A 25497-nucleotide genomic window follows, 5' to 3' on the forward strand; every position below is an offset into this window, starting at 1 on the left:
GTTGACTTTGGCACGTCATACGCTACTGCGAGGGCGCGCACTGATTGTTTTGGATTCTTACGATAAGATGCCATAGCGAGACTTATTCTACCTTCACAAGAAGTCTGTATAGAGCGTTGTTGTCGCGGCATAGTGGTGGTTGTGAAGAGCGTTGGATCAGGTTGGGTGGGGTGGCCCACTAACTGATCCGGCCCACTTACTGATCCTTGACGTTATGTGAGTATAATAAGTAAGCACCGATCGTGTCTGTGACTAGTGTTTTATTGGCTGCGAGGGTACCATGGACGGCCAAGGATCGGGGAGGCATGGAGGCTGGAAAGGTAGAAGTATTGACATGGCATGCGGCTCGGCTCAAAACAGCAGGCGGAAGCAGGCTTATTGCGAAACTCGGTATAGTGTATTGAAGGCAGGGGGACCGAGTAGGCAAATGTGATTGCGACGGCGTCGGCGCTTTGAAAAGGCCAAATGGCCGCGGGCTGCTGGCTTGGCTTCAGGCGGCCGGGTCATGCAGTGTTTTGCTAGGACTAAGTAAGGGCATATCGGGGCGTGGGTGGGGATGGTAAGCTTGGTGGGAAACAAGGCTGGCTGCTGGCGCGCCTTCGTTGTTGGAAACGGCGGGCAGAGGCTTGAGCAAGCATGGGCAATTCTCAGACGGGGCCCCACCCCTGGCCATGCCTAACGTCATGTCACCTTGTGTGGACAGCATCATACTGACAGTCATGCAGCAGGCAAAGAAGTATTGGAAGGGCGGGGGTATGTCGGAAGGGGGCCGGCGCTGGGTCAAGGTGAAGGTATGCCTGAGGTCGGCAGACAAACAACAGCAACAGCTTCACCCTGCAGAGGGCAATAACTTGTTGGATGCAGTAATTCCACGCCCAAGGGACAGCTTATTTTCCAGTCGGCTTGGCTTCCTCTTGGCCGTATACTCTCGCAGCAGAGTGCCAGTAGCTAACGGGCGCTGCAGCGAGGGATTATTTTTAGGCCGTGCTGTCGTGAGCGGAGCGGCGGTGCGGAAAGGCGAGGTGGCGGCAGTGAACGCGCGGCCCAGGGGGAGACGCCAAGGGCAAGGCCAGCTCTGTTATGTTGCACCACGCCTTTCTCATCCACACCCATGATGCACATGCGCCGTCGTCGACAAAAGCGCCGATCCTGCATTCGTCGGCGGCACGACGTCACCCTGCGAGAGGAAAAAAAATTGCTTCCCCATGCCCTTGCTGGGCTGGGTCGGGGCGACGTTGTTGAGCCGGGAAGAGCACTGGCGGTTGCGCAACGAGCTGAGCCCATGCCGCTTCGAGATTTATGCAGCGTCCGCTACAGTGCTCTGATAGCTGGGCGCTGTGTGATTTGTGGCGGCCTGGATCCTGCCAATGGCCCAACACCACCACCAAGCTTGCAAGGGGGGGTGGGGGTTGGCGATGAGAATCAGCAACCGCAACAGCTGCAACACCACAAACAGCTGCTACTTTACTGTATATACTATATATGTGATTATCGGAGCAATCATTCGTGCCATCAGCATCCACCACGCAGCGGCGGGCTCTGCATTTGGGCGGCCTCGTGTTCCGCCGGCGCACTAGCCGATCATTTCGCCGCTCCAGAATTCGGTGCAAGGCAGGTGCAGTGCAGGTGCTTGCCCCTTGCGAACTAGCGTACTAGCCTCCGCAAGCAACAAGGGAAAGGGAAAAGGGTCGCTCCTGCTCTGCTCTCCTCAGCCCGCCGTCTCTCCTCCAACGCCTCCAGAGCGCTGCCACTCGTCCAGTCTCTGTCTCCCTTCCTACAGCCAGGACAGTCACTCGTTTCACTCTCCGCTGCCGTCTCAGCTGCATCACACACATCTCCTCCCCCATTCCCTCTGCCTGCTGCTCGCCCGGCCGAGTATCTGTCCGTCCGACTCGTAGTTGCAGCATCCAGGAGCAACAACACACAAACACCACCACCACTGCCAGCCGCCACAGCCCCCGACACAGCCCATCACCTCCTTCCGGACTGCATCGCCTCGCCTCAGATGCGATAGGCACCTTCACGCGCTCCACAGCACATCCACACATCGATCCTTCGCAATGGCGTCGCGATTCAACCCAGGCAAGCTCTTCATCCGAACGCGCTTCAACTACGAAAAGCTCCCCGGCCAGGACAGCCAGGGCTCATCTCCCCTGCCCCTCTTCAGCACAAAGTCATGGGGCAAGAAGTATAGCCAGCCCGCCTGGGCCAGCCGCATCCAGCGGCCCCGTCTGTCTTTTGCGCGTCTCATTACCCTCGCCGTCACTGTAATACTCGTCTTCTCCATGATTGGCACCGGCGTTTACAGGAGACACCGCTGGCACGCTCAGCCTCACAAGGGCGATGAGCGCAAGCAATATCACTGGGAACACTACCCTCGGTAAGCATCACCGTCTTCCCAATCCTCTAGCTGCCTGCTGACCTATTAGCCTCAACGGCTTCTTCAACGGCGTTCGCACGCTTGTCCCCTTTGGCGACTGGGTGTCCGAGCAGGACTATGTCAAGTACTCGCAAAGCCCAAATCCCGAGGACAATGTCAAGCCCAAGTGGCCACACATGTCCAAGGAAAACCAGGAGCCCCCAATGGACCCTGTACCCTTTGACCCCTACAAGTTCGACTCGCCCCAGTACCTCAAGGACCACGACGAGGTCAAGACCTGCTACCTCGACGAGGAGGAGAAGGTCGACCTGCCCGACATCTACGCCTACCCCGGTATTCCCCAGAACATGACTGCACCCTTCTTCGGCTCCTACGAAGAGATCGGTTTCGATGACAAGAAGTGCTTTGATCGCTTCGGCCGCTTTGGTCCCTACGGCTACTCCTACTCTCGCGATGAGGGCGGTCTTGAAATGGACGGCAAGTCTGAGAAGGCTGGCGCCGACAAGATCTGGAGCTGGGAGAAGAAGGTTGACTACCGCAAGGTCAACTGGGCCTCTGCCATGAAGCGCTGCCGCGAAAAGAACGCCCACCGCTTCAAGAACAACAAGACGGACGAGTCTGCACCCGCCAAAAAGAAGGTGCCTCGCCACGCCTACGTTCTCCGCACCTGGACCGGCTACAAGTACAGCGACTACCAGATCCTCACCCTGCGCGCCATGATCAACGAACTTGCCCTCAAGTCTGGAGGCGAGTACGATGTTCACTTCCTGCTCCACGTCAAGGACGACAGCCTGCCCATTTGGTCGTCTGAGGAGATTTACCAAAAGGTCATCGAGGACAACCTCCCCAAGGAGTTCTGGGGCATGGCTACCCTGTGGTCCGAGCAGCAAATGCGCATGTACTACCCTGAGCCATTCCCAAACAACGTCTACAACCACGCTAAAGCCCCTGTTCACTCTGTCTACCGAAGTGCCCACTTTGCCATGCAGTGGTTTGCTCAAGCCCGCCCAGAGTACGACTTCTACTGGAACTGGGAAATGGATCTTCGTCTCAGCGGTCACTACTACGAGTTCCACAACAAGATTGGCGAGTGGGCCAAGAAGCAGCCTCGCAAGGGCCTGTGGGAGCGCTCGTCTCGCTACTACATTCCCGAGCTCCACGGATCATGGAAGAACTTCACCGAGATGGTCGAGGAGGAGCTCTACAACAGCGACGAGAAGCCAGTTTGGGGTCCTCCCAAGTTCCCCAACACTGGTATGCTTCCCAGCCCTCCAGAGGTCGAGCCACCCCACTCCTATCTCCAGGACAACTACGAGTGGGGTGTTGGTGAAGAAGCCGATATCATCACTTTCAACCCCATCTTCGACCCTGCCAAGACCAACTGGGTGTTCCGCGACGACGTTACCGGCTACGATCTCGAGCTTCCAGAACCCCCGCGACGCTGCGCCATCATCACCGTCTCGCGTCTGTCGAAGCGCCTCTTGGACCTCATGCACCGCGAAACATACCTGATGAAGCACCACATGTTCCCCGAAATGTGGCCACCGACCGTTGCCTTTCATCACGGACTCAAGGCCGTCTACGCCGCACACCCCGTCTACTTTGACCACAACTGGCCTCTTGAGATTCTCGAGGGAACCTTCAACCGACCTCCGAAGCCCACTGACAGCGTCTTCGGCTGGGGTGAGCACAACCAACTGGGCAACAGCTTCTACTACAACGCTGCTTTCTCGTCCGAGTGGTGGAGAAGGTGGCTTGGCTCGCGCGAAAACGACAAGGGCGGTGCGGCCGAGGAAGAGGCCGGCACAGGCCGGTTGTGTATGCGCAACACACTCTTCCACCCTGTCAAATACGAGAAGGGGTCTGAGTGACTTCGCTTGCTTCGCAAATATACCCCTTTAATCGCTGGCTGTTGCGGACTCGCTGTTTGCCGACTGGTTGTTCGGCTCCGCAAACGCGGCTGTTTATAGATTCTTGTTTACCTTTGGGTTCTTGCATCGTCCAACGTTCACCATTGTGGCGTCTTACCATCGGGCGGCGTATCCAGGCGTTTTTTTCATCTTCGTTTTCTTTGTCTCTCTTTTCCCCAGGAATATTTGATTGTGCGCACAGTTTCCTTGGTCTCTCCGGCACCGCACACGAGCTCCGGAGTGTGTGTTATCTTCTCAGCGTATACCTTTTATTTGACACGAAAAGTCGCGGGAAGTGTAATCAGCCGACGAACCCGGCGTCCGCTCATTTGGCCAGCGTTTCGGGTTGGGCTACAAAAGAAGCCTGTTTCGGATTGTGGAACGGGGAGGGCAGTGGGGGATTTGGGAGTTTATTTGTCCGACGTTCAGTATGTTGATATGTGTAGATGATGGGAAACTTGTACCCGGGCTCTTTTATTCCTACGGCGAAACCCCACCCGAGGCTGGTCTCTGAACTGTGGTTGTACATTTATGAAAATGCAATACAAATAATCACATAATGTCCGAAATAAATGACTTGTTTGGTTCCTCATTGTCTTGTGATGGTTGTATGCATTGTTCTAGTATGTGTTCATGGGTAGTGAATGGTACACGTCGCGGCAGTATGTAAGTTGACTGTACCGCACGGCACGCTCAGGGTTTGGATGCAAGTCACCCGATGATCCGAAGCGGATATGCTTGCGTGATTGGCGCCGTCAAGTTCATGATGTGCTTGTCCGGATCGCTTCATGCCGGATGTCCCCACTTCATCGTGAGATCTTTACGCCTCCTCGGGTCCTCGAGGATTCCTTCGATGTCATAAGTACATGTACATTCTCGGCTAGACGTCCACTTACGTCGAGGTGAGGTGTTTGCCCTGTCGTCAGGGGTGAGGGCCCGCACGTGCTCGTCCTACGCAAAAGCCCCCAACACTCGGGGGTTGCAAAAGGTGGATCACGCATTACACCCACAACCTTGATCTCCCTCAACTGACACGCGGCTGTCCCCGCACACTGCTACCAGCGTTGTTCATTTTTGTACTAAATAAGCATTGACGGGTTCTCCGACGGCACCAGCTCCCAAGGCTTGACCACCGCTTGACCATGAAGAGTAAAGGTGGGCCGGGAATAGACGGGGGGTGACGACGCCTAGGCGCATCCTCGATCTGCGCGCCGTGTGTACATGAGGAGATACGCACGCTCAACATGTGAGCACGCGACAACCTTCCCTCGACCCTCCCTTTGTCATTGTTTCTTTTTATCGGACGGATACCTTTGCCGTAAGCCACAGGCTTAGTCGTCCATGGTGCTTTCTGTCCTCCTGTTCGCACCGTAGTCGCATCTGGGCGTTCCCAACATTCTTATCCAGCCATCCACCCATAGGACAATGCGCCTCATACAAACAATTCCGCAGTCACTATGAGACTTCCGCTCGAGACTCTTCTCCTAATTGTGCACCTCGTTCATCTCACCACCGCCGTGCCCGTGCCCGTTGCTCGCCGTAGCACATCGTTTCGCGCCCTCCGTGGCTTGACGCCACTGGTCAACTCCTTCTCCAACGGCCACACGTACAAACACGCACCTACAAAGTACTTTTACGAATCCACGTTCAATTCGCACTACGATGGGCGCTTTGCCTCTGCCGAGCTTCCCTTCCGGGAACGGGTATGGAATCTACGGCTGATGCTCAAAGCATATACAGAGACAATGGACCAGATTGGAATCCAAACATGGATCATGCACGGGTGTCTGCTTGGGTGGTGGTGGAACGGCGGTCTCATGCCATGGGACAAAGACCTCGACTTTCTCGTCGAAGAAGAAGGCATGCAAGAGCTAGGCGAATGGTGGAACATGACCGTCCACCACTTCCCCGCCGCCTCTCTCGGCCTCGACGACGCCCGCTCCGCCGAAAGCAACCGCTGGGCCAGCGAGCGTCACGCCGCGCAAGACGACGAGTCGGACCCCAAAGAAGACGACACCGCCCGCTCCAAGCGCCTAGCCTGGGAACAAGAAGTGCATGAAAACGGCAAGAAATACCTGCTCGAAGTCAACCCAAACTACAACAACAAATCCACATCAGACAAGTACAACCTCATCGACGCCCGCTGGATCGACACCTCCAACGGTCTCTACATCGACATCACAACCCTCCACATCGCCCCCCTTTCTTCCGCCCAAGAATCCGACCTTAACAACAACAACGAAGACGACCCTTTCTCCCTTACCCCATCCTTCACAACCCACCCCTCCCCCCACGAACCAGACCCATACTCTGAAGAAATCCAACTCTACGTCAAAGACACACACGCCTACCTCTCCTCGCAAATATACCCCTTACGCACTTCCTACCTCGAAAAAGTGGCCATCAAAGTACCTTTTGCCTACGAAGAAGTTCTCCTAGAAGAATATGGTAGCGAGGCGCTCACCGAGAGTTGGTATAATGGGTATGCGTTTGAGAGCGAGAAGGGGGTGTGGGTTGAGCGGAATCCGTCGCTTGAAGAGGCCAGGTATTTTAGGGCCAAGTCGGGGAGGATGACAGGGAGGAGTGCGGGGACGGGGAGGATTGGGCATGGGTGGATGGGGGAGGGGAGTTTGGGGAGTGCTGTGGAGGGGGAGGGGGGTGCATGAGATTGTTGTATACATGAGGTAAAGAAAGATTAGGATATATATACATTGGATATTTTTTTTTGAGGAGATATTTATGACATTGATAACAAGCGGCATTTGGGGTGTTGGGGGGGTTTTTTTTTACACAATTATTCAGTTAAAAAAAGTTGACAAGGGGGTTTTTTTTTATCCATGGGATTTAAATATTAGTAAGACAACATGGGGAAGATGAAAAATAAAATCAAAAAAAAAACTTTTTTAGATTTCAAATCTTTTGCACATCATCCGTAGTGGCATTACTATAGTACACAGATGTAAACGAAAGAAAAATAAACGCCATCGCCATGCTCATCCCAAACCTTTTAACCCCCCCCTCCCCCCCAAAAAAAACAGCGCGACAATTTTTTTATAAAGTCTCAAATGACAAGAAATCACCCTCTCTCTCTCTCTACATCCTCCGTCCCCTATCCTCCTCCTCCTCCTCCCCCCACCCATTCACGGCCACACCGCCATACCCACTCCCCTCACCCGCACTTCCCCCCGCCGCACTCGGAATAAGACTCTCCCTAGCCTCCTGCGCCTCCTCCTCTACACTCAGCCTCTTCAAACCCCTACTCTTCTTCCCCACATAACCCACAAGCGCAATTCCGACCAGGAGCGCCAGACTAAGCAAGAGAACATTAACAGGAACAGGATCATTATTGAAGATTTTATGAGTGGCGGCATCGAGTGCGGATTGAGAGAAGTTGAGGAGACCAGCGAGACAAATGATGAGGCCGTAGACTTTGCCAAAGGTGGCGAAGCCGAAGACTTTGGCGGAGTAGTCGCTGTTTTTATTCGTGTTAGCTCACGTGCACTTGAACCTTGAGGAGAGGGGGGGGATGGTTCAAGGTAACAGGGTGAAAAGAGAAACTTACGAAACAGCAGTATAGTACAACGGACGATACAATACGAATAAAACAACATTAGCATACGCAGCCCATGTCTGCGCGATGACGCCCAAGACGCCAATTGTCGTTGCAATCGTGACCAGCAATGCTAGCGTAAATACCGTGCTTGTGTTATCCAGCAACAAGCCGATAAACGGGACGGATAGGACACCGCCGACAGGAAGAGCAACGTCGAAGAAATTGTTGATGGCGACGGCTTGGGGGTAGGAGTGGAAGAGGTAAGTGTACTGCGAGCGGATGGTAGCGACAAAGTAGTTTATACGCGTCATTTGGAGGACGGTGAAGAGGGTGATGAGGATGAACCAAGGGGTGCGAATCTGCTGGGAAGCACTCAAACCATGCAGTGCGCCCCAGACGCCCGAGATATCCTTCTTCTTTTCCTCAGCCTTGGCTTGGTCGAGGCCGTTCTTTGTGCCGAGCAGCGATGTGATTTCGCTGACGATGCTGTCGCGGTGGGCGCGGCGGGCGTCGCGCAAAGACTGGACGGTTGCGGCGTCTTCGATTTCGTCGTCGGAGTCGTGGATGACTGTTGTTTCGTCGGCGGTGGTGACGAGTTCGCCGACGGTTTTGTACGAGACCGAGGGCATGAAAAGGACTTGGACGAGGAAGATGAAGGCGGGGACGATGAGGTAGAGGAGGAAGAAGGATTTTATGGAGAAGGAGCCGTGCGTGCTTTGGTAGATGAGGCGGTAGACGAGGAAGACGGCGCTCGAGGTGTCAAAGGCGCCGGTTAGCAGCGCGAGGATCAGCCCGGAGTACTGGGGGAAGGTGTTGCTGAGCTGGAAAGACGAGATGAAAGTGAAGGGTCCGCCGAGCGCGAGAAAGAGGTAGCCGGGGATGTATGCGTCAAAGGGAAGCTCTGCGGCGAAAGCAAAGAGCAATGCGCCAATGGTGATGGATATCGCACCCGTTATACCGCAAACTCGTGGTCCATAGCGATCCAGAATCGTGCCAACAGGCAGCGCGACAACATTCGTCGACACAGCCGCAATCGTGAACATGAGATTGAGCCTGAGCTCCTGCTCATAACACACTCGAACATCGTTATCCAGCTCTTCCTTGCTACAGTAATCTCTGTACACTCCTTCTTCGAGCAATACCGGCTTGATGGCTGCATACCCGAACACGACGCCTGCAGCGAAGAGACAGTACACGACGGCGAAAAACACTTGTACTACACGGAGTATTAGCTTTCAGTATGTCCCACGGCGCGCGCGTCCCTGCATGTCGACGTACACAGTCTTTTCCATTGCGGCACTTCGAACGCGCCGATGGTGGGCTCTTCGCCTGCTTGCTCTGTCCATGTGCCAACGGGGTTGAAGCTCATTTTGCGGTGCCGTGAGTCGGGGCTGGCTTCTCGACTCCATGGCTCATGCTCCTCTATCGACGTTACGCGTTGCGAGAGCGACATTGTGGTGGTGATGCGATTTTATTCTCTTTTTCTCTTGACAAAAGACCCGTAGAGCTTCTCTTGTTTGTGTCTCTCCCAGTGTCTTCCCAGCTACGCGTTCCCCCAAATCGCAGTTTTTCCTTTCTTTCGTAGCTGGCACGGAACAAGATCCCGAGGGTTTGTGAGCGACTATGTAGGAATGACGTTTTTGCGGCACCAACCCCCAGTCCCCTTGTGCCCTGAAACTTTAACCGCGGAATGGCAAAACAAAAATATAGATTGTGCCAACCGCAGCGTGTTTCGGGAGCAAAGACCCTCTTCAATTGGATCAGATAAAGATGGAAGGAGAAAAGAAAACCTCCTGTAACACATAGGGTCCCTCAAAAAGCGAAAGGGAAATCAGGGTTCTATATATGCAGGCGACACAGACCGAGTGTAGAAAGCGGGGGATGCGGAGCGACATGCAGCCGGCAGTACGCGCGCTGTCGTTGTCCTGGGCGTTGTGTCGCGCGTGACCATATTTCGCGGTGCTTTCACACGGATCGTCCATTATGCCGTATAGCCACGTGCTACTAAGCCCGTCTTGTATGTAAGTGATGCGTTCATCATACATTTGATCGGTGGCCATTCTTCAGCTCGAGAGTTGGTATGTAGCTTGAAAAGTGCCGTTGACTATGGTAATGATAGAGGTTCCACAGAGGATGGAGAGGCCCGTCCTAAACCTTGTTGCTGGTTGATGCAGGTAGCCAATGACGATGCAAGTCTGCCGCGGACAAGGGGAGCTTTGGTAACCGTGCAGGACGGAATGGCGTCAAATTTTGCGCTTCTTCACCATCGCTGGACGCCGATGCGCGATGGACTTGGCCATCGGATAACTGCCGAGATAACGGTGATTGCGTTTTTCGCGACAACGAGTGTGCAGAGATTTTTATTGAGTTGCGAAGGAACGGTCTGGATGCTTTGGATGTCTGGTTTAGGAAATCGTTCTTGCCAAGATTTCAAGGTTCACTCCAGGTCTTGCTTGGGTCTGAGTTTCCAGCCGTCTTGGACTCAGGATGCCCATCCAGTTGAAGAAGCTGCCGAAATGCGGTGAAAATGACTATATTCGATGATATATCTAGAAGAATTGACATGTTGACCGACCTTATTGGCATGTGTACGATTATGATTATTCACGAGACGTACTAGTGTATTTCAAAAAAATTCATCAAGAAAGAATAATTTAAAACAACATCACACAGGCAGCAAATGCATGGAAAATTTTCATTTCTTTCATTCTCTTCGTATCTAATATCATTCCAACTATTGGATACATAGTACCAGGCGCATGCCAAAGCATCATTCAACATTCAAGTCAGCAAAGCCCGTGTTTCGAAAAAGAAAGTGAAAGAATACACCTTCATCTCTTCGTCTTCTCATCCATGCGCACTCATCAGGGATATATATGCAGGTATCAACTTATAAAAGTAAAGAGAAAAAGAAGAGCGGCCTTTCAAAGAGGCCCCCGAAAAAAAGGGTTAAAAAGTAGAAGAAGAAAAAAACCAGAAAGAGGTATACCCATATTCCTAAGAGTCCCGGTCAGCACTTCCTCGCCCAAAACACCAGGTCATGTGCATTCCGTGCATGCTCCCATCCAGCCATCTCTTTCCCTAGCAACAACCCGAAAAAAAAACGCCTACAAAACAGTAACGCTAGCGTACGCAATCAAAGATATACACGATTACCCTTCCTTCCTCTTATACCATGCTAAATCCACCTACTCATCCCGGTAAAACTTCTTGAAAATCAAATGCAGGAACAAGTTGACGTTGACCCGCGCAATACCCTCACCACCGCCCTTGCCGGCCTCGCCACCAAAGAGATTCATGAACTGGTGATTGTCGAATTGAGCCTGTAGCAGGCCATCAAGCGGGACTTCTGCAAACGCACCAGGGATCATCATGGACCCTTGCGAACCCTGGATCTCAAAGATACCCGTTTGGTTGCTGGAAATGGTAATATCTAGACGGTCCCATTGGCGCTCGTGGTAGCCTGACCAGGAAATGAGAATACCCTTTTCAGCAAGGTTGCGTGCAGAGTACTTGAATGACCCAAAGCGGTACTCGCGACCGCTGTTCTTCAGTTCACGCTGGTGATTGTATTGGCGGGTGAAAGGGAGCAAGAACTTCTTCTTGCCCTTCTTCGACTGCAGCGTAATCATGGCTTGTTCAATGTAGTCGTTGTACGATTTTAATTGAGATTCCAGGAAGTGTGCCTTCTCGTCGAGCGCGGCCAGCGTAGTGCGTACACCTTCCAGTTCCTTGGCGCGTTGGATACGTCTTCGGTGCTTGGTGCGAATGTCGACTGCAATGGCGTTGAGGAGATCCTGGTAGTTGTTGGTGTGGGAGATGCGGCCTGCGCGTTGAAGTTGCACCATGTTCTCCAGGCAGTATTGTTTGAGTGTGGTGTAGTCGAGATCCAGCACAGAGTTTGCGCTCATATCTGTCGTGTAAGTAGAAGCAGCCGATGAGCGTACCACGTTGTTTTGTCGTCGCGAGCGGTCTTTCCGCTGAGCAATAATTTCTTCACTAACAAGAGCATCCCATCGGTCCTCGTCCTCAGGCGTGACAGGCTTGCACATGATCTCTGTGAGGTTGGCGCCAGTCTGAACACGAATGATGTAGAGGACGTATCGCTTGGTTTCCATGAAGAGAGATTTGATAGCAGAGTCGGGATCTAGGTTGATTAGCAAGCATCTTCGCATCAGGACCGGGATTCTTACCTTCTTGTTCATGATATTTGGGGTTAAGAGTGAGAGTTATTTCACTAGCGCTGACATGCAACAATTCATTCTCGTTGTTTTTTGCGCTACCGAGCTCACGGACAACCTCGCGAAGTGGGTCGTCTTGCGCAGGGCAGAGGTTTGGAAGGTCGTCAATGACGAGGTTGTGGATGGCAAAAACGTCGGCGAGCTTGATGTAGAGTGTAGGTTTGGTTCTTGCAAAGAGGTCGTTGAACTCGTCAATCTCGAACTGGGCCTCAGCAGGGCGGACATTGATCATGTTCGACCAGATGTCTTGCAGGCGGTCAATAGCTTCGGTAATGTAGCTGTTGAGTGGTTGGAGATAGAGATCATCACCGCCGAATAGCTTGCCGACTGCGATCTGACCAAGCACTTTATTAACTGCACCAAGGTTCCGGTTCATCAGAGGCGACAAGCCACGGTCAACCACACCCCAGTGCTGAGGTTGCAGCAAAGCAGGTTGAATATAGCTTTTCCAGACCCAGTGACCAGTGATCTGGAGGAGCTGCTCTTGTGGTTCATACGGGAACTTGAGGCGAAGTTCTTCGAACATTTGTTGCGCAATGTATCGTACACCAAAAGGCATGCGATGGAGGACTTCCTCAAACATTGTGAAGTACTGGTCGGCAACATCTCGGAGATCTTGGAGGTTGTGAATGAAGGTTCCACGAGTCTCAGGATCCTTCAAAGCTACATCCCGCGAGACGTTCGGGTCACGGTGGCTTCGCTGGCCAGTACGGAGCTCTTCGTTGTTGATCGCTGAGCGGTAGATTTGCATGGGGTCGCTCTCCAAATCCAGATGCTCATTCTCGATAATGTTCTCGCGAATGACGGAGCCCAAAACATCCTTCAAGAATTTACGGTCGCGAGGTGATCGAACATAGTTGGCGAAGAGTTTGGCCCAGAAAAAGTTACCGCGAACGAAGTCGTGCAATGTGCCACAGCTCTCAATCTCCTCTTTCAGCGATCGGGTCAAGAGTTTCAGTAGCCAGTATTCTTCCCTACGCTTCTGGGCAAGTCCAAAGAGACTCATGGTAAGTTGTTCGATGCGCTTAGTATCACCCTCGGGAAGGTTCTGTTCACGTAGGCGCCTGAAAAGCCTGGCCATGTACTGAGGTTGTGTCTGTAAAATGAAGAACAGCTCTTGGTACTGCTCAAGCTTCCGGCGGGAGTTTTTGTTCAGGGCCTTGAGATCGAAGGGGTCTTTGGACGAGATATCTTTGCTGCTGAGAAGAGTTCCGACATTGCCTCCATAATGTTTCTGATGCTTGACGACCTCATCCAGAGTGATCTTGTTCTTCACAAGCAAAGCAATCTTGATGTCGAGTTGATCAACATACTGCTCGGCGAGCTCATTTTGTCGTACATGCTGGACGACCGTCTTTCGCAGACGCTCAAATTCTGACACAGTGTTAGCATTTCTTCATCAGGACATATGGGCTATGGCTTACCAATTTCTTCGTCAAAGTCAATGTCGTTGTCGTTGAGGAGATGTACAAAGTTCTTGACAGTCGACACTGGTGGGTTCGCTCCGCTAGTCAAGCTCTTGTACGCCTCACCTTGCTGACGACCACGGATAAAGCTCTGTACTTTGATGACCTTTTCCATGTTTTCCCTGTAGAATTGCTGCTTCTCTTGGAATCTTCGTCGGATCAACATGCCACGAGCTATGTTCTGCAGATCAATGATGGCTTCTTCATGCTCTTCCGCTTGACCAAGCTGCAGACCAATTTGCATGCGCTGCAGCATGCCACGGGCTACAGCCTGAAGGTCAACAATCTCGGGTTCTTGAGCGTTGAGCTCACAAAGCGTCTCATATGTTCTTTGACGCTGCATGAAACCACGGCAGGCAGATTGCAGATCGAGAATAGCGGGCTCCTGTGCCTGGAGTTCTCCAAGGTCAGAAAAGTGTCTTTGCCGCGCAAGGAAACCACGAATGTGAGACTGAAAAGACAGAACATTGCTTTCTTGGTCCTGAAATTGTGCAAGCATGTTGGCAATTTCGGAACGCATCTTTCCTGCTCGCGCCATAGATTGCAAATCCGTGATTTGAGGCTCCTCTGCATGAAGGGCTTCTTGGATCTGCTTGACAGAGTTTCTCGCAACATTGGCACGAACGCGAGACTGAAGACCGGACCACTCGACTTTGGTGCTTACCAGGTTCTCCTGTACTGCAGCATTCTTGTTTCTGGCGAGGAGGCCTCGCATGGCAGACTGTAGGAGGGTGATTGTAGATTCCTGTTGGCGAAGGCCTTCCTGATCTGTGCGCATTGATTGGCGGAGAAGCATGGCTCGCGCAGCAGCTTGCAGCTGAGCAACTTGAGGTTCACTCTGCTGCAAGTCTGCCCACTGTTGATCGACCTTTGCTCGGACAAGGGCACCACGGATCATAGCCTGCACGTCGACAACAATCGGCTCAGTGTTTCGGGTTCGTTCGTATCGTTCAGCAACACGCTTACGTTCCAATGCTCCACGTATCGCTGCTTGGAACTCGCGTATGCCGTGCTCGTGACGCTCGATTTTTGACTTTGTGTACTGAACTTGAGCCCTGGCCTTGCGTCCACGGAACAGGTTCTGTATTTTGAGCACTTGTGGAGTCTTGTCCTGCCAGTACTGCTCTTCGCCCTGTAGTCTCGACCGGACTAGGAACCCTCTTGCGGCACTTTGCAAAGTCATGGCAAAACGGCGCATGTCCAACCGGTAGTTTGCGATTTGGCGGGCCCAATCAGCTCGGACACGGGCTTGGAGATCGACAATGAGGTGTTCCTGATCCCAGAGCTCTTGCATCAGCATGCCCAAACGTATCCGGACTAGGGCACCCCGGATCTGCGCTTGCAGATCCAGTATGATGCCTTCGTTCTCGGCCAGCTCGCGATCGATGCGTTCATCTTCTGACTCGACTGGCTCTGGTTCTGGTTCTGGCTCGACCTGGAAGTTTGCCTGCATGCCCGAGAAGTTGGGCATGCTAACACCAGACTTGTCTAGACCTTTTTGGGTTGCCTCGAGTTCGTGATCTTCAAACTGCAGTTTTCCGACCAGGTTGCCAATGCGGAAGTCGACTATGCCTTTGCGGAACAAGAGCCAGGAAAGGGCGTGTATGCAGTAGATGACTTTTGGGACATTCTTCTTTTCGTAAAGATCGATTAGTTCAAAGCGAAAGAGATCCGGCAGTTCAATCTCGGACAAGAACTTGAAAAAATGCGCGTAGTTGTTGGAGTGTCGGTATTGGAGTTTGGGGTCCCGGAAAATGCGCAACGGTTGTCCCTTGACAGCCTGGACAATTTCTGCCAGGGTAACACCATCTCGAAGCGCTTCTTCTAGCTCTACTACTGGGGGCAGGTCGGTCTCGATGATGTCCTCCATCCACTCTTTGGCTTCTCCTATATGACAAAGATACTCGTATGCCTGCAAGAATTGGCGCTGCTGATCCATCCAGTTGCGGCTCGACCAGGTAGATGCCGACTTTTGTCGTGCCGAGTCTGTCCGCTGAAGCCTTCTCCGCCCATTGAGACCCACGACCTGCTGCTCGGGCGACTTGATAGCAAAGTCGTCATCGGTGGCGGTTTCTGCGAATTTAGACAGGGTACGGAGATGGCCTGTCGATGACTTTTGGAAGGTCTTGAGTTCTGGTCGTTCCAGGTGAAGTGACAGCGGTCGAGAAGAATGGTCACGAGTGGGTGCGCGGACAGAGTCATTTCGTGATACGGCTAGCGAAAGCGGACGAGCCTTCTCGGTCGGGGAGACGGAGCTATCAAATGGGGCGTATATGTTCTCGACACTTTGGGAACGCATGTGGCTGTTACTCCGTGTAGGGCTGGCTGTGGCAGGCCGCAGAAGCTTCTCGGGCGAGGGCGGGTTTGAATAAATTGGTGGTCGTAGGATCTTCTCGGCAGACGATGGGCTTATTGGGGTCGAGGGTCGCAATGGCTTCTCCGGGGATGGCGGATTCGCAAAGGTTGCATGTCTTGTCAGTTTCTCGGGCGAGGGCGGGTTTGCGGGGGGTTGCTGTAGCGGGCGCAGTGCCTTGCGCATACTCGAATACGTATCGCTGGGCTCGGCTTCTGGAGGTGTATAGTAGTCGTCTGTCCGCCGTGTCAAGAGTCCGGCGGCCTCGCTCATTCCGCGGCGGTGGCCAAAGGACGAGTAGCCGGCCGAGGCATTGCTGGACTGTGTACTTGAGCGGCTTGGAGGATGTTGATCTGAGCGGCTTGACGAGGCAGTCGAGGCGGTTGATGTCTGGCGGAGTGGGGAAGGCGCTGTGGACGGATGGCCCAGTCTGGTGCGTGGGGTCGTCAGGTAACTCATGGTGAGGGCAGAGGGCGAGGGTGCGACGGGGTGCGGGACAGCATATGTTGCACGGGATCCGAGGCAGGCTGGTCAATGTTGTTTGCAGGTGAGGCTCAAGAGGCCGTCATGGAGGCCCGGATATTAGAAGAGATTGATGGTGGAGGCGACTGCCGGACAAACGAAAAGAGCGCACACAGCCCAAAGGAAGCGGATTCAGCCCTGCGACCAGGCGCGCAAGTCGAGTCTGCACGGGCAACGAGGGTAAAGAAGGGCGGGAAATGGGGTATCGTAGGATGAAGACTACGGCGTTGAGACTGCAAATGGACGTGTGGTTGAGTCCAAGCTTTCGGGCCCATGTTTACTCGGGCTGCCAGTGTGTGTTGTCGAGCCAACCGAGGCCAGCCGACCAGACGCTTCTCGACCCGCCCGTCACGTCACCCCCCAATTCTCATCCCATCCCAACGGGGGGGTTCTGGCAAAGCAATGTGTTAGCGCTCGTCAGCCCTCGGAGCCCTGGTGGTGGTGGTTGTGTCTCGATGCCTCATTTCGCGCAAGAGGCCAGCGTCCGTCTCGTCTGCATCGTCTGCACAGAGGGTGGACACCGCTACTTGGACAGCGCCTCTTGCACGGGGAGCCAATGCGTCCCAGCGCACGTCGTCTAGCGTCACTCGAGACGGCCTGAGATAAATTCGCCCACGTCGCCATCTTCTCGCCCTTTTGGCACAACTCGCTCCATCCTTGCCGCAGCCGGTCGCGCTGCCCTCGACGCCAACGATGCCTTTCTCTTGCGACGCGCCCGCCGACACGCTAAAAGGCGGGGTCACCTGAACCGGACTCGGCCTTGGCATTCGCGCGCCCACTGAAATTCTTTCCCCGCCGTCATTCTCACACTTTTTTTTTTCTCTTGGGAAAGCTTGCAACTTTCCCCGGCCGCTGTCTTTGCTCAAAGAACCACGGTCTATTTTCTTTCAGTGATACCCCAGCAGCTCTTGTCTGTTCCTCGACAAGCATTTTTCTTTTATTTTCACGTCATGCCCATCTCAAACGGCGACGCCATGACCAACACCACCGTCGACGCCCTGGACCACACCAAGGCGCTTGAGATCCTCAAGAACGAGTATCCTGAGCACGATGGCATTGATGTCAAGACGCTCATCGACTCCAAGAAGAACGGCGGTCTGACCTACAATGACTTCCTCATGCTTCCCGGCTACATTGGTGCGTTTGCCTCGCAATTTTGCCATCCCAGGCCTACCCTGCCGAACACAAACTTTTTTTTGGCACTCTGGCCATGTAATCGCAGCATCCTAACAGGGCCACAGGCTTCCCCGCGGCTGAGGTTGCCCTTGATACCCCAATCACGAAGCGCATTTCCCTGAAGACCCCCTTTATCTCTTCCCCCATGGACACGGTCACTGAGCACAACATGGCGATCCACATTGCGCTCCTCGGAGGTCTTGGTGTCATCCACCACAACTGCTCCCAGGAGGACCAAGCCGAGATGGTGCGCAAGGTCAAGCGCTTTGAGAACGGCTTCATCTTGGACCCTGTCGTCATTTCGCCCACCACTACCGTTGGACAGGCAAAGGCCCTCAAGGAGAAGTGGGGATTCGGTGGCTTCCCCGTCACTGGTAAGTCAGACGCACTCCTTCTGCCCCCTTGCATTGTGATGATTACCTTTTCAATTTTTAACTTTCGTTCATCCGCAACGATTCCGTCGTGCTGTGGAGAAAATATGCCTGAAATGCTTCAAATTTGCCAATTTTTTCAGTTCTTGCAATGCGCAATTGCTAACGATGGCTGCAGAGAATGGTACCCTGCGCTCTAAGCTTGTTGGTATTATCACACCCCGCGACATTCAGTTCCACGACAAGCTCGACGACCCCGTCACTGCGGTTATGTCGACCGACCTCGTAACTGCCCGCCACGGCGTCGAGCTCAAGGAGGCTAATGACATCCTCAACAAGTCCAAGAAGGGCAAGCTTCCCATTGTTGATGAGAACTTCAACCTCATTGCGCTGCTGTCGCGCTCCGACTTGATGAAGAACCTCAACTTCCCTCTTGCCTCTAAGCTCCCCCACTCCAAGCAGTTGATCGCTGCCGCTGCCATTGGTACCCGGCCAGAGGACAAGATTCGTCTGCAGAAGCTTGTAGACGCTGGTCTCGACATTGTCATCCTTGACAGCAGCCAGGGTAACAGCATGTACCAGATCGAAATGATCAAGTACGTCAAGCAGACATACCCCCAGCTTGATGTCATTGGCGGCAACGTCGTCACCCGCGAACAAGCCGCTGCGCTTATCGCCGCCGGGGCCGACGGTCTGCGCATTGGTATGGGCAGTGGAAGCGCCTGCATTACCCAGGAAGTCATGGCTGTTGGAAGGCCCCAAGCCACTTCTGTCTTCAACGTCACGTCTTTTGCCCGACGATTCGGCGTGCCCTGCATTGCCGATGGTGGTATCCAGAACGTTGGCCACATTGTCAAGGGTCTCGCCATGGGCGCATCCACTGTCATGATGGGTGGTCTTCTTGCCGGCACCACCGAGTCTCCTGGAGAGTACTTTGTCAGCCGCGACGGTCAGCTCGTCAAGGCCTACCGTGGTATGGGCAGTATCGCTGCTATGGAAGACAAGAAGGCAGGAGGCGGTGCTCAAGACTCCAAGGCCAGCAATGCTGGTACTGCGCGCTACTTCTCCGAGGGTGACCGTGTCTTGGTCGCTCAGGGTGTCTCTGGATCTGTCCAGGACCGTGGCTCCATTACCAAGTTCGTTCCCTACCTTATGGCTGGTGTTCAGCACTCTCTGCAGGACATTGGTGTCAAGAGCCTTACAGAGCTCCACGAGGGTGTTTCAAACGGAACCGTCAGGTTCGAATTGCGAACTGCCAGCGCACAGGCTGAGGGTAACGTCCACGGACTGCACAGCTTCGATAAGAAGCTCTACTCTTAGGCGATTGAGGGACAAAAGTGATTCAATGCATTGGGAGGGCGTTAAGCGGATTGTTGGGCTATAGGATTCTCTCATTATTAGACACGCGATATGCAAAGATGACTGATGATTACACGTTATTGGAGCAATGGATAGGCCAAAAAGCAATGATACCATGAACTCTGTTCATTTTTAACGTACAAACTGTATTTTGAGCGGAGAGAGGGTGATGCTGCCGCGGATTTCCCAACGACATCTTGACCCGCGTCCCTCACCGCGCTAGGTTTAACCTCGGCTTCTTCCCGTGTCATACCACCTACACTTCACATGTGTTGACCACGCCCTCTCTTTGTTAGCTATGCTCAAAACAAATCCAATCTCGCTCAAGATCAAAGCCCAATTCTCATTGTCGAGTTTTCAGAATCCGATACGACCAGCTGTTCGCTCATCCTCAACTCTTCTACTGCAGCACCACGCGCGACCCTTGCTCTGGTTGACAACAAGCTTACCTCTTGACCAGCGAGGGATACTTAGACTCCAGAAGTGCAGCATGTCTACAAGGCCAGATCATCAATCGCCCAAGAAACCGGCCAAGACGCCTGTTGTTCCCAGGCCAAGCGCAAGGTAGGCTGGAGTCCAAATTACATTGATAGGCAACGAGCCGAACTTGTTACACGACACATGCTAAAAATACCAAGCGTACTCTTAATATCTCCAACAAATCAAATTTTGCTCCTCCATCGCGTGTCAAAGGCTTCTACCTTTGCTTCTGCACATGTCTTCCCTGGTGGTGCAGTCTCAAAGACCCACGATGGCGAGATGCCTGGTCCAGACCATCCTGACAGGCATCGAGATGGACCCGCATATCGCATGGCAGCCATCCGCGAGACATTTGAAGAATGCGGTATCGTCCTAGCCAAGAGCAAGAAGACTGGTAAACTATTTACCGAAATCAGCGATGAGGAAAGAGAGCAAGGTAGAAAAGCCGTTCATAGCGGCGAAATCAAGTTTGGAGACTTGTTGGAAAAATGGGGAGCAGTACCCGACACTGAATCACTAATTCCCTTTACCCGCTGGGTAACGCCACAGGTAACGCCCGAGAGCCTGCCCAAGCGTTTTACGACACAAATGTATATTTACCTGCTCCCTCTTGGCTCTGGGTCACCAACAAAGCATACTGCTCTCCAGGGCACGCCACCCGCTTCGGGCCTGGAAGAAGAGGCCGAAATCATCATTCCGAAGCCCAGGCACGACGGAGGCATCGAACATACTGCCGCACGTTTCTTACCTCCAAACAAATGGATTGATCTCGCACGGCAAAACAGAATCATCTTGTTTCCCCCGCAATTCTTCCTCACACTCATGCTCTCCCCGTATCTAGCTGCAACCGTAACTTCGCCATCTTCACCTACTCCCTCGCTATCTGAACTCCAGGCCGAGCGCGGTAGACTCCTTGATTTCCTGCAGAAGCCACGCATCTACAATGGCCAGCCTGAGGTTCCGTTCACTGAAGCTTGTATCTCGCCCATTGTCTTAGGCAAGGGTGAGTACGGTGAGAGCGAGCAGGATGGTATTGGCGGCGTAGATAAGAGCACAGCCGTGCTTGTTTTGGATCGACCGGGCAAAGAAGTGGAGGACCAGGGACAGGGTAGGAGAGGGATTAGGGAGTGGGTCATCACTGCGAAGTTTAAGAAGGAGGGGCCGAGGGATGTGGATGTTAAGAGGAGGGAGGAGATTCTAGGGAAGGGGGTCAAGGGAAAGTTGTAGACGTGAGATCGATGGTGTTGGAAGGATAGCCGGGTTTCTCTGCTGCGAGTCTATTAGGACGGAATTACGACTTTGTTGATATGATGGAATATGGTGCGTTAGTCAGTGACATGCAAGGCACGATCCATCGTCTTACTGTGGCGTCTATGTACCTCGTTCCCCCGCATTGCTGATCTTCTTGCATGCATACGACTTGTCCCCGGCCCGGTGCGCCCGCTCGGCATATTGCATGCCGAGTCGTGTATAGTGTTCTCGAGATATATACAATTGAGTCGCGAGCTGTGTCACTGAATCATCGATATCTTACGGGTCCATCTTGAGCACAATAGCTATGTTAACATTGGCATGGACAATCATTACACTCTTACTATTCCCATTGGACATTTTAGCAGCAGGATGTTGGCGAGACACCATCTGCACAGGACCAACTGAAGCCGCATTCCCCGGTCCGTAACCTCTCCTTTTCTCTCTCCCCCCGAAATTCTCATTTTCACTCCAACTTACTCCTAACATTGTCACCCAAAAGGACCCTGGGACCAATCAATCTACGCACCCCGTAACCGCACCGTGCGCCCCCGCTCCGTCTTCACACTGCGCGACCGTCGTCCCGCCAGCTACCCGCGCACCGCCACTCTGCGCGGCAACGGCACGACCGTTGTATTCGACTTTGGCTACGAAGTCGGCGGCATTGCAACGCTCACCTATACCAGTAACGGCACAGGCACCATCGGTATCGCCTTCTCCGAAGCACTGAACTGGGTCGGCTACTCATCTGACTCATCAAACGGAAAATTCTCAAGAGAAGGAGATGGAGCGTTGTATTTCAACGTTTCCGGCGGCGCGGGACCAGGGTCGTATACGATGCCGGATGAGGTGCTAAGAGGCGGGTTTAAATACATGACTGTGTTCCTGCTTACGGATACGGCGACGCATGTTGTACTGACTGATGCGCAGCTGGAATTGAGTTTTCAGCCTACGTGGTCGAATTTACGCGCGTACCAGGGGTATTTTTACTGTGACGACTCGTGGCTTAATGCTATTTGGTATGGTGGTGCGTATACGCTGCAAACGAATGCTGTGCCGCCGAATACCGGGCGGTGGGTCCCTATGCTCGACAAGGGGTGGGCGAATAATGGGACGTTGGGGCCTGGGTCGAGTATCTTGGTTGATGGGGCGAAGAGGGATCGGGCGGTTTGGCCGGGGGATATGGGGATCGCGGTGCCGTCTGCGTTTGTGAGTACGGGGGATATGGAGAGTGTGCGGAATGCGTTGCAGGTCATGTTTGATTATCAGAATGAGGATGGGTCGTTGCCGGAATCTGGGCCGCCTTTGTTGCAGCAGAAGAGCGATACGTACCATATGTGGACGCTGATCGGGACGTACAACTACATGCTGTACACTGGCGACGCAGACTTTGTTCTGAAGAACTGGGCCAAGTACCTCAAGGCCATTGACTACATCTACGCCAAAGTAGACTCGTCGGGACTCCTCAATCAAACCGGTACTCGCGACTGGGGCCGCTGGAATACCGGCTCCAACAACACAGCCGCAAACGTCCTTCTCTTTCACACCCTCCAAGCCAGCGCCCTCCTCGCAACCTGGCTCAACGACACCACCTCCCTAGCCTCCACATGGCGCACCCGCGCCATCTCCCTCCAAACTGCCCTCCTAACCCACTCCTTCGACCCCTCCTACGGCGCCTTCCGCGATAATGCCACAAGCACATCTCTCCACCCCCAAGACGCCAACAGCCTCGCCCTCCTCTTCTCCCTCGTCCCACCAAACTCCTCAACCGCATCTTCAATCTCCACCGCCTTGACCCTCAACTGGACCCCGCTTGGCGCCCAACCCCCCGAACTCCCCGGTAACATCTCCCCCTTCATCTCCGGCTTCGAAATCCAAGCGCACTTTAAATCCCGCCGCGCAGACCGCGGCCTCGATCTCATACGCCGAAGCTGGGGCTGGTACGCTAAGCACCTCAACGGCACGTATAGTAGTACCGTCATCGAGGGGTACAGGACGGATGGAACGTTTGGGTATCGCGCGGAGAGGGGGTATGAGAATGATGCTAGTTATGTGAGTCATAGCCATGGCTGGAGTAGTGGTCCGACGAGTGCGTTGACGGAGTGGGTGGCGGGATTAAGGGTTATGGAGCCTAAGGGGAGGAGGTGGGAGATTCAGCCCGGATTTGGGGATTTGAAGAGGGCGGAGGCGGGGTTTAGGACGGGGTTGGGGGTGTTTAGGGTTAAGTGGGAGAGGGGGGAGGGGGGGTATGGGGTTGTGGTTGAGACGCCGGTGGGGACGAGGGGTGTGGTGAAGTTGCCGGTTGAGGGGGAGGGTGGCGAGGTGGTGGTTAATGAGGTTGTTTTGGGTAGGGAGGAATATGTGGTTGAGGATGGGCAGGCGGTGTTTGAGTTGGCGGGTGGGAAGTATAGTATTCGTGTTTCGAACTAGGATTCGATTTACTAGAAGTACAGTGAAATATTAGTGTATGCTCATCTTCTGTTGTGTTGAGTACTGCGGACTGACATACTTTAGGACATGATATAAGACTGCCGACTGCAAATTACTGTAGCCAACCGGTGTGTCTTTCCGTCAAAGCAAACGTGTAGACATTATTAGTTGCCACGCTACGTATAGACAATTTCACATCAACAATTTGAATCAGGTAAATCATGTTGCTATATCGAAAAAAAAGATACTTATCTCTCTGTGGAATCACGCAAGACATACCACACTTAGACCTCTTCTGACCACCCCTTAACCCTCAAATATATAAATCTCTTTTTTTCACTACCTCATACCCTTAAAAAAACTCTTACTCCTCTCCAATCTTATAAACATACTTAACCGCACTCGCCTTCCCCTCCTTCAAATCCCTCAATCCCGTCTGCACACCCTGCAACCCCCCCGGCACAACCTCAAACGGATGTCCCTTAAACCAGCCTTCCTGCAACCCCCTCGCCATCCACCTAAACATGACATGCGCAAAGTCTGCATCCTCTTTATGCGCCGACCCCACCTGCGTCATCGTCACCGTCAAAGTCTTCGGTAGATCATCCTCCTTTTTACTAGGCAGCACGAGCGCAATCGCGCCATTGGGCTCAATCACCTTGCTGATATTGATGTACGAGCCTTTTTCGGACACGCCGTCAAAGGCGTAAGTAAGTTTTTCTCCTTGAAGCGCATCTCGGATCCCTTTTACGACGGCTTCGTCGCCGTTGCGGTAATCGACGACTGTGTCGCCTCTGGAGCGGTCTAGTAGCGATTCAACATAGGAGATACCGCGGCCTGCGACGGCGATGATGGGATGAATATTCGCTTTTTGAGCTATTTTGATGGCAAAGGCGCCGACGGCGGTGGCGCCGCCGTAGACGACTAGGGGTAGCTTTTTGCCGTCTGGCACGGGAGTCCATGGGTCCGGGAGACCGAGGCGCAACTGGAGGCCGATTGCTGATGTCATGGCGGCGAGGGGGATTGTAGATGCTTCTTCGAAAGACACGGATTTGGGGATGTGGAAAGTCGTGTGTTGCCAGCCTACGGCGTACTCTGCGAAGCTGCCGCCAGGCGTCATCATTTCGTGGAAAGAAGCGACGCGGTCTCCTGGCTTGAACTCGTAGACTTCGGAGCCGACGCTGTGCACATAGCCGGCAATATCGTCGCCTGTGTTGGCATCGTTCATATAGCCCATTTCAGGGAGTTTCCTGTTTGTTGGTCCTTGTGTTAGATCGGAACGATATCTTGGAGGTGAAAAGGATTTACGGGGATGGCGTGAATGGTAAAGAAAGGAAGAAAACTTACCAGTCCTTAGGATTACTTCCGCTCACTACAACCTTGATAATGACTTGCTTGGGACCTGGCTGTGGAATCTCAACATCCTTGATCGTAACCACCATTCCCTTAGAAACCTGAGCTTCCTTCATTTTTGTCTGATTCAGGTTGATATCTTTTCCTTCCCTCTAGACAAGACAATGTATTCTAGGCCAGAAAAGATCTGAATTCTTAACTAGTTCAAGAGGGATATACTCGAATCTTGTAGCAATGATATTGGAACGACGCAGTCAGTAATAGTGGTAGGATAGTGGGGTAAATGCCACTTCATATTATCTTTAAATACAAGAATAGTTATAGTATTGATCAGCACCTTTTGCACTCCCAGGTCTTCCATCCGTTTCTCGTCCGTTCCTGTATCCATTAGCGTGCGTTCAATGGACCCAGAAGCTCGAAAATGACGTTGCGGGGTTATTGAGTAAAAGTGGAATTGTACTAGTAGGTTGATCCCGAGGTCATGATGTTTAGAGCTGCTACTTGCTTTCCGATTGCGCCGAGATTGGCCGAAGAGTACTTGTACTACGTAGAGCAAGCTCGTTTCTGCTGCCATTAACAGCAAGACGTGGTGCCATGTGAAAACACAGTGAAAATAAATTTTACTGTCATCATGGCATTACATAAACAGTCA

At 53.0% G+C, this 25497-nt stretch overlaps 8 protein-coding genes across 8 annotated transcripts; 5 read left to right on the forward strand and 3 right to left on the reverse strand.

Moving 5' to 3' along the window:
* Positions 1-2060: 2060 nt before the first annotated feature.
* COCVIDRAFT_113208 (hypothetical protein) lies at positions 2061-4251 on the forward strand (the record flags this gene model as incomplete). Its single annotated transcript, XM_014695822.1, has 2 exons — positions 2061-2380; positions 2430-4251. 2 exons carry the CDS (start codon positions 2061-2063, stop codon positions 4249-4251), a joined length of 2142 nt encoding a protein of 713 aa, XP_014551308.1.
* A 1496-nt stretch (positions 4252-5747) lies between these two features.
* Positions 5748-6956, forward strand: COCVIDRAFT_113211 (hypothetical protein; the record flags this gene model as incomplete). The annotated part of the gene is made up of 1 exon (XM_014695823.1): positions 5748-6956. The coding sequence occupies one exon, from the start codon at positions 5748-5750 to the stop codon at positions 6954-6956; it is 1209 nt and encodes a 402-aa protein (XP_014551309.1).
* A 427-nt stretch (positions 6957-7383) lies between these two features.
* Positions 7384-9296, reverse strand: COCVIDRAFT_113241 (hypothetical protein; the record flags this gene model as incomplete). The annotated part of the gene is made up of 3 exons (XM_014695824.1): positions 7384-7762; positions 7853-9059; positions 9122-9296. The coding sequence occupies 3 exons, from the start codon at positions 9294-9296 to the stop codon at positions 7384-7386; spliced, it is 1761 nt and encodes a 586-aa protein (XP_014551310.1).
* A 1735-nt stretch (positions 9297-11031) lies between these two features.
* COCVIDRAFT_31108 (hypothetical protein) lies at positions 11032-16362 on the reverse strand (the record flags this gene model as incomplete). The annotated part of the gene is made up of 3 exons (XM_014695825.1): positions 11032-11990; positions 12037-13458; positions 13509-16362. 3 exons carry the CDS (start codon positions 16360-16362, stop codon positions 11032-11034), a joined length of 5235 nt encoding a protein of 1744 aa, XP_014551311.1.
* Positions 16363-17375: 1013 nt separating this feature from the next.
* On the forward strand, positions 17376-19292 carry COCVIDRAFT_42351 (hypothetical protein; the record flags this gene model as incomplete). Its single annotated transcript, XM_014695826.1, has 3 exons — positions 17376-17562; positions 17667-17975; positions 18151-19292. 3 exons carry the CDS (start codon positions 17376-17378, stop codon positions 19290-19292), a joined length of 1638 nt encoding a protein of 545 aa, XP_014551312.1.
* A 529-nt stretch (positions 19293-19821) lies between these two features.
* COCVIDRAFT_42352 (hypothetical protein) lies at positions 19822-21038 on the forward strand (the record flags this gene model as incomplete). Its single annotated transcript, XM_014695827.1, has 2 exons — positions 19822-19895; positions 19970-21038. 2 exons carry the CDS (start codon positions 19822-19824, stop codon positions 21036-21038), a joined length of 1143 nt encoding a protein of 380 aa, XP_014551313.1.
* Positions 21039-21369: 331 nt separating this feature from the next.
* COCVIDRAFT_113260 (glycoside hydrolase family 78 protein) lies at positions 21370-23492 on the forward strand (the record flags this gene model as incomplete). The annotated part of the gene is made up of 2 exons (XM_014695828.1): positions 21370-21484; positions 21565-23492. The coding sequence occupies 2 exons, from the start codon at positions 21370-21372 to the stop codon at positions 23490-23492; spliced, it is 2043 nt and encodes a 680-aa protein (XP_014551314.1).
* A 364-nt stretch (positions 23493-23856) lies between these two features.
* Positions 23857-24961, reverse strand: COCVIDRAFT_113263 (hypothetical protein; the record flags this gene model as incomplete). Its single annotated transcript, XM_014695829.1, has 2 exons — positions 23857-24742; positions 24840-24961. The coding sequence occupies 2 exons, from the start codon at positions 24959-24961 to the stop codon at positions 23857-23859; spliced, it is 1008 nt and encodes a 335-aa protein (XP_014551315.1).
* Positions 24962-25497: the final 536 nt, after the last annotated feature.

Source organism: Bipolaris victoriae, assembly GCF_000527765.1.
Source record: "Bipolaris victoriae FI3 unplaced genomic scaffold scaffold_144, whole genome shotgun sequence".
NCBI classification, from domain to species: domain Eukaryota; kingdom Fungi; phylum Ascomycota; class Dothideomycetes; order Pleosporales; family Pleosporaceae; genus Bipolaris; species Bipolaris victoriae.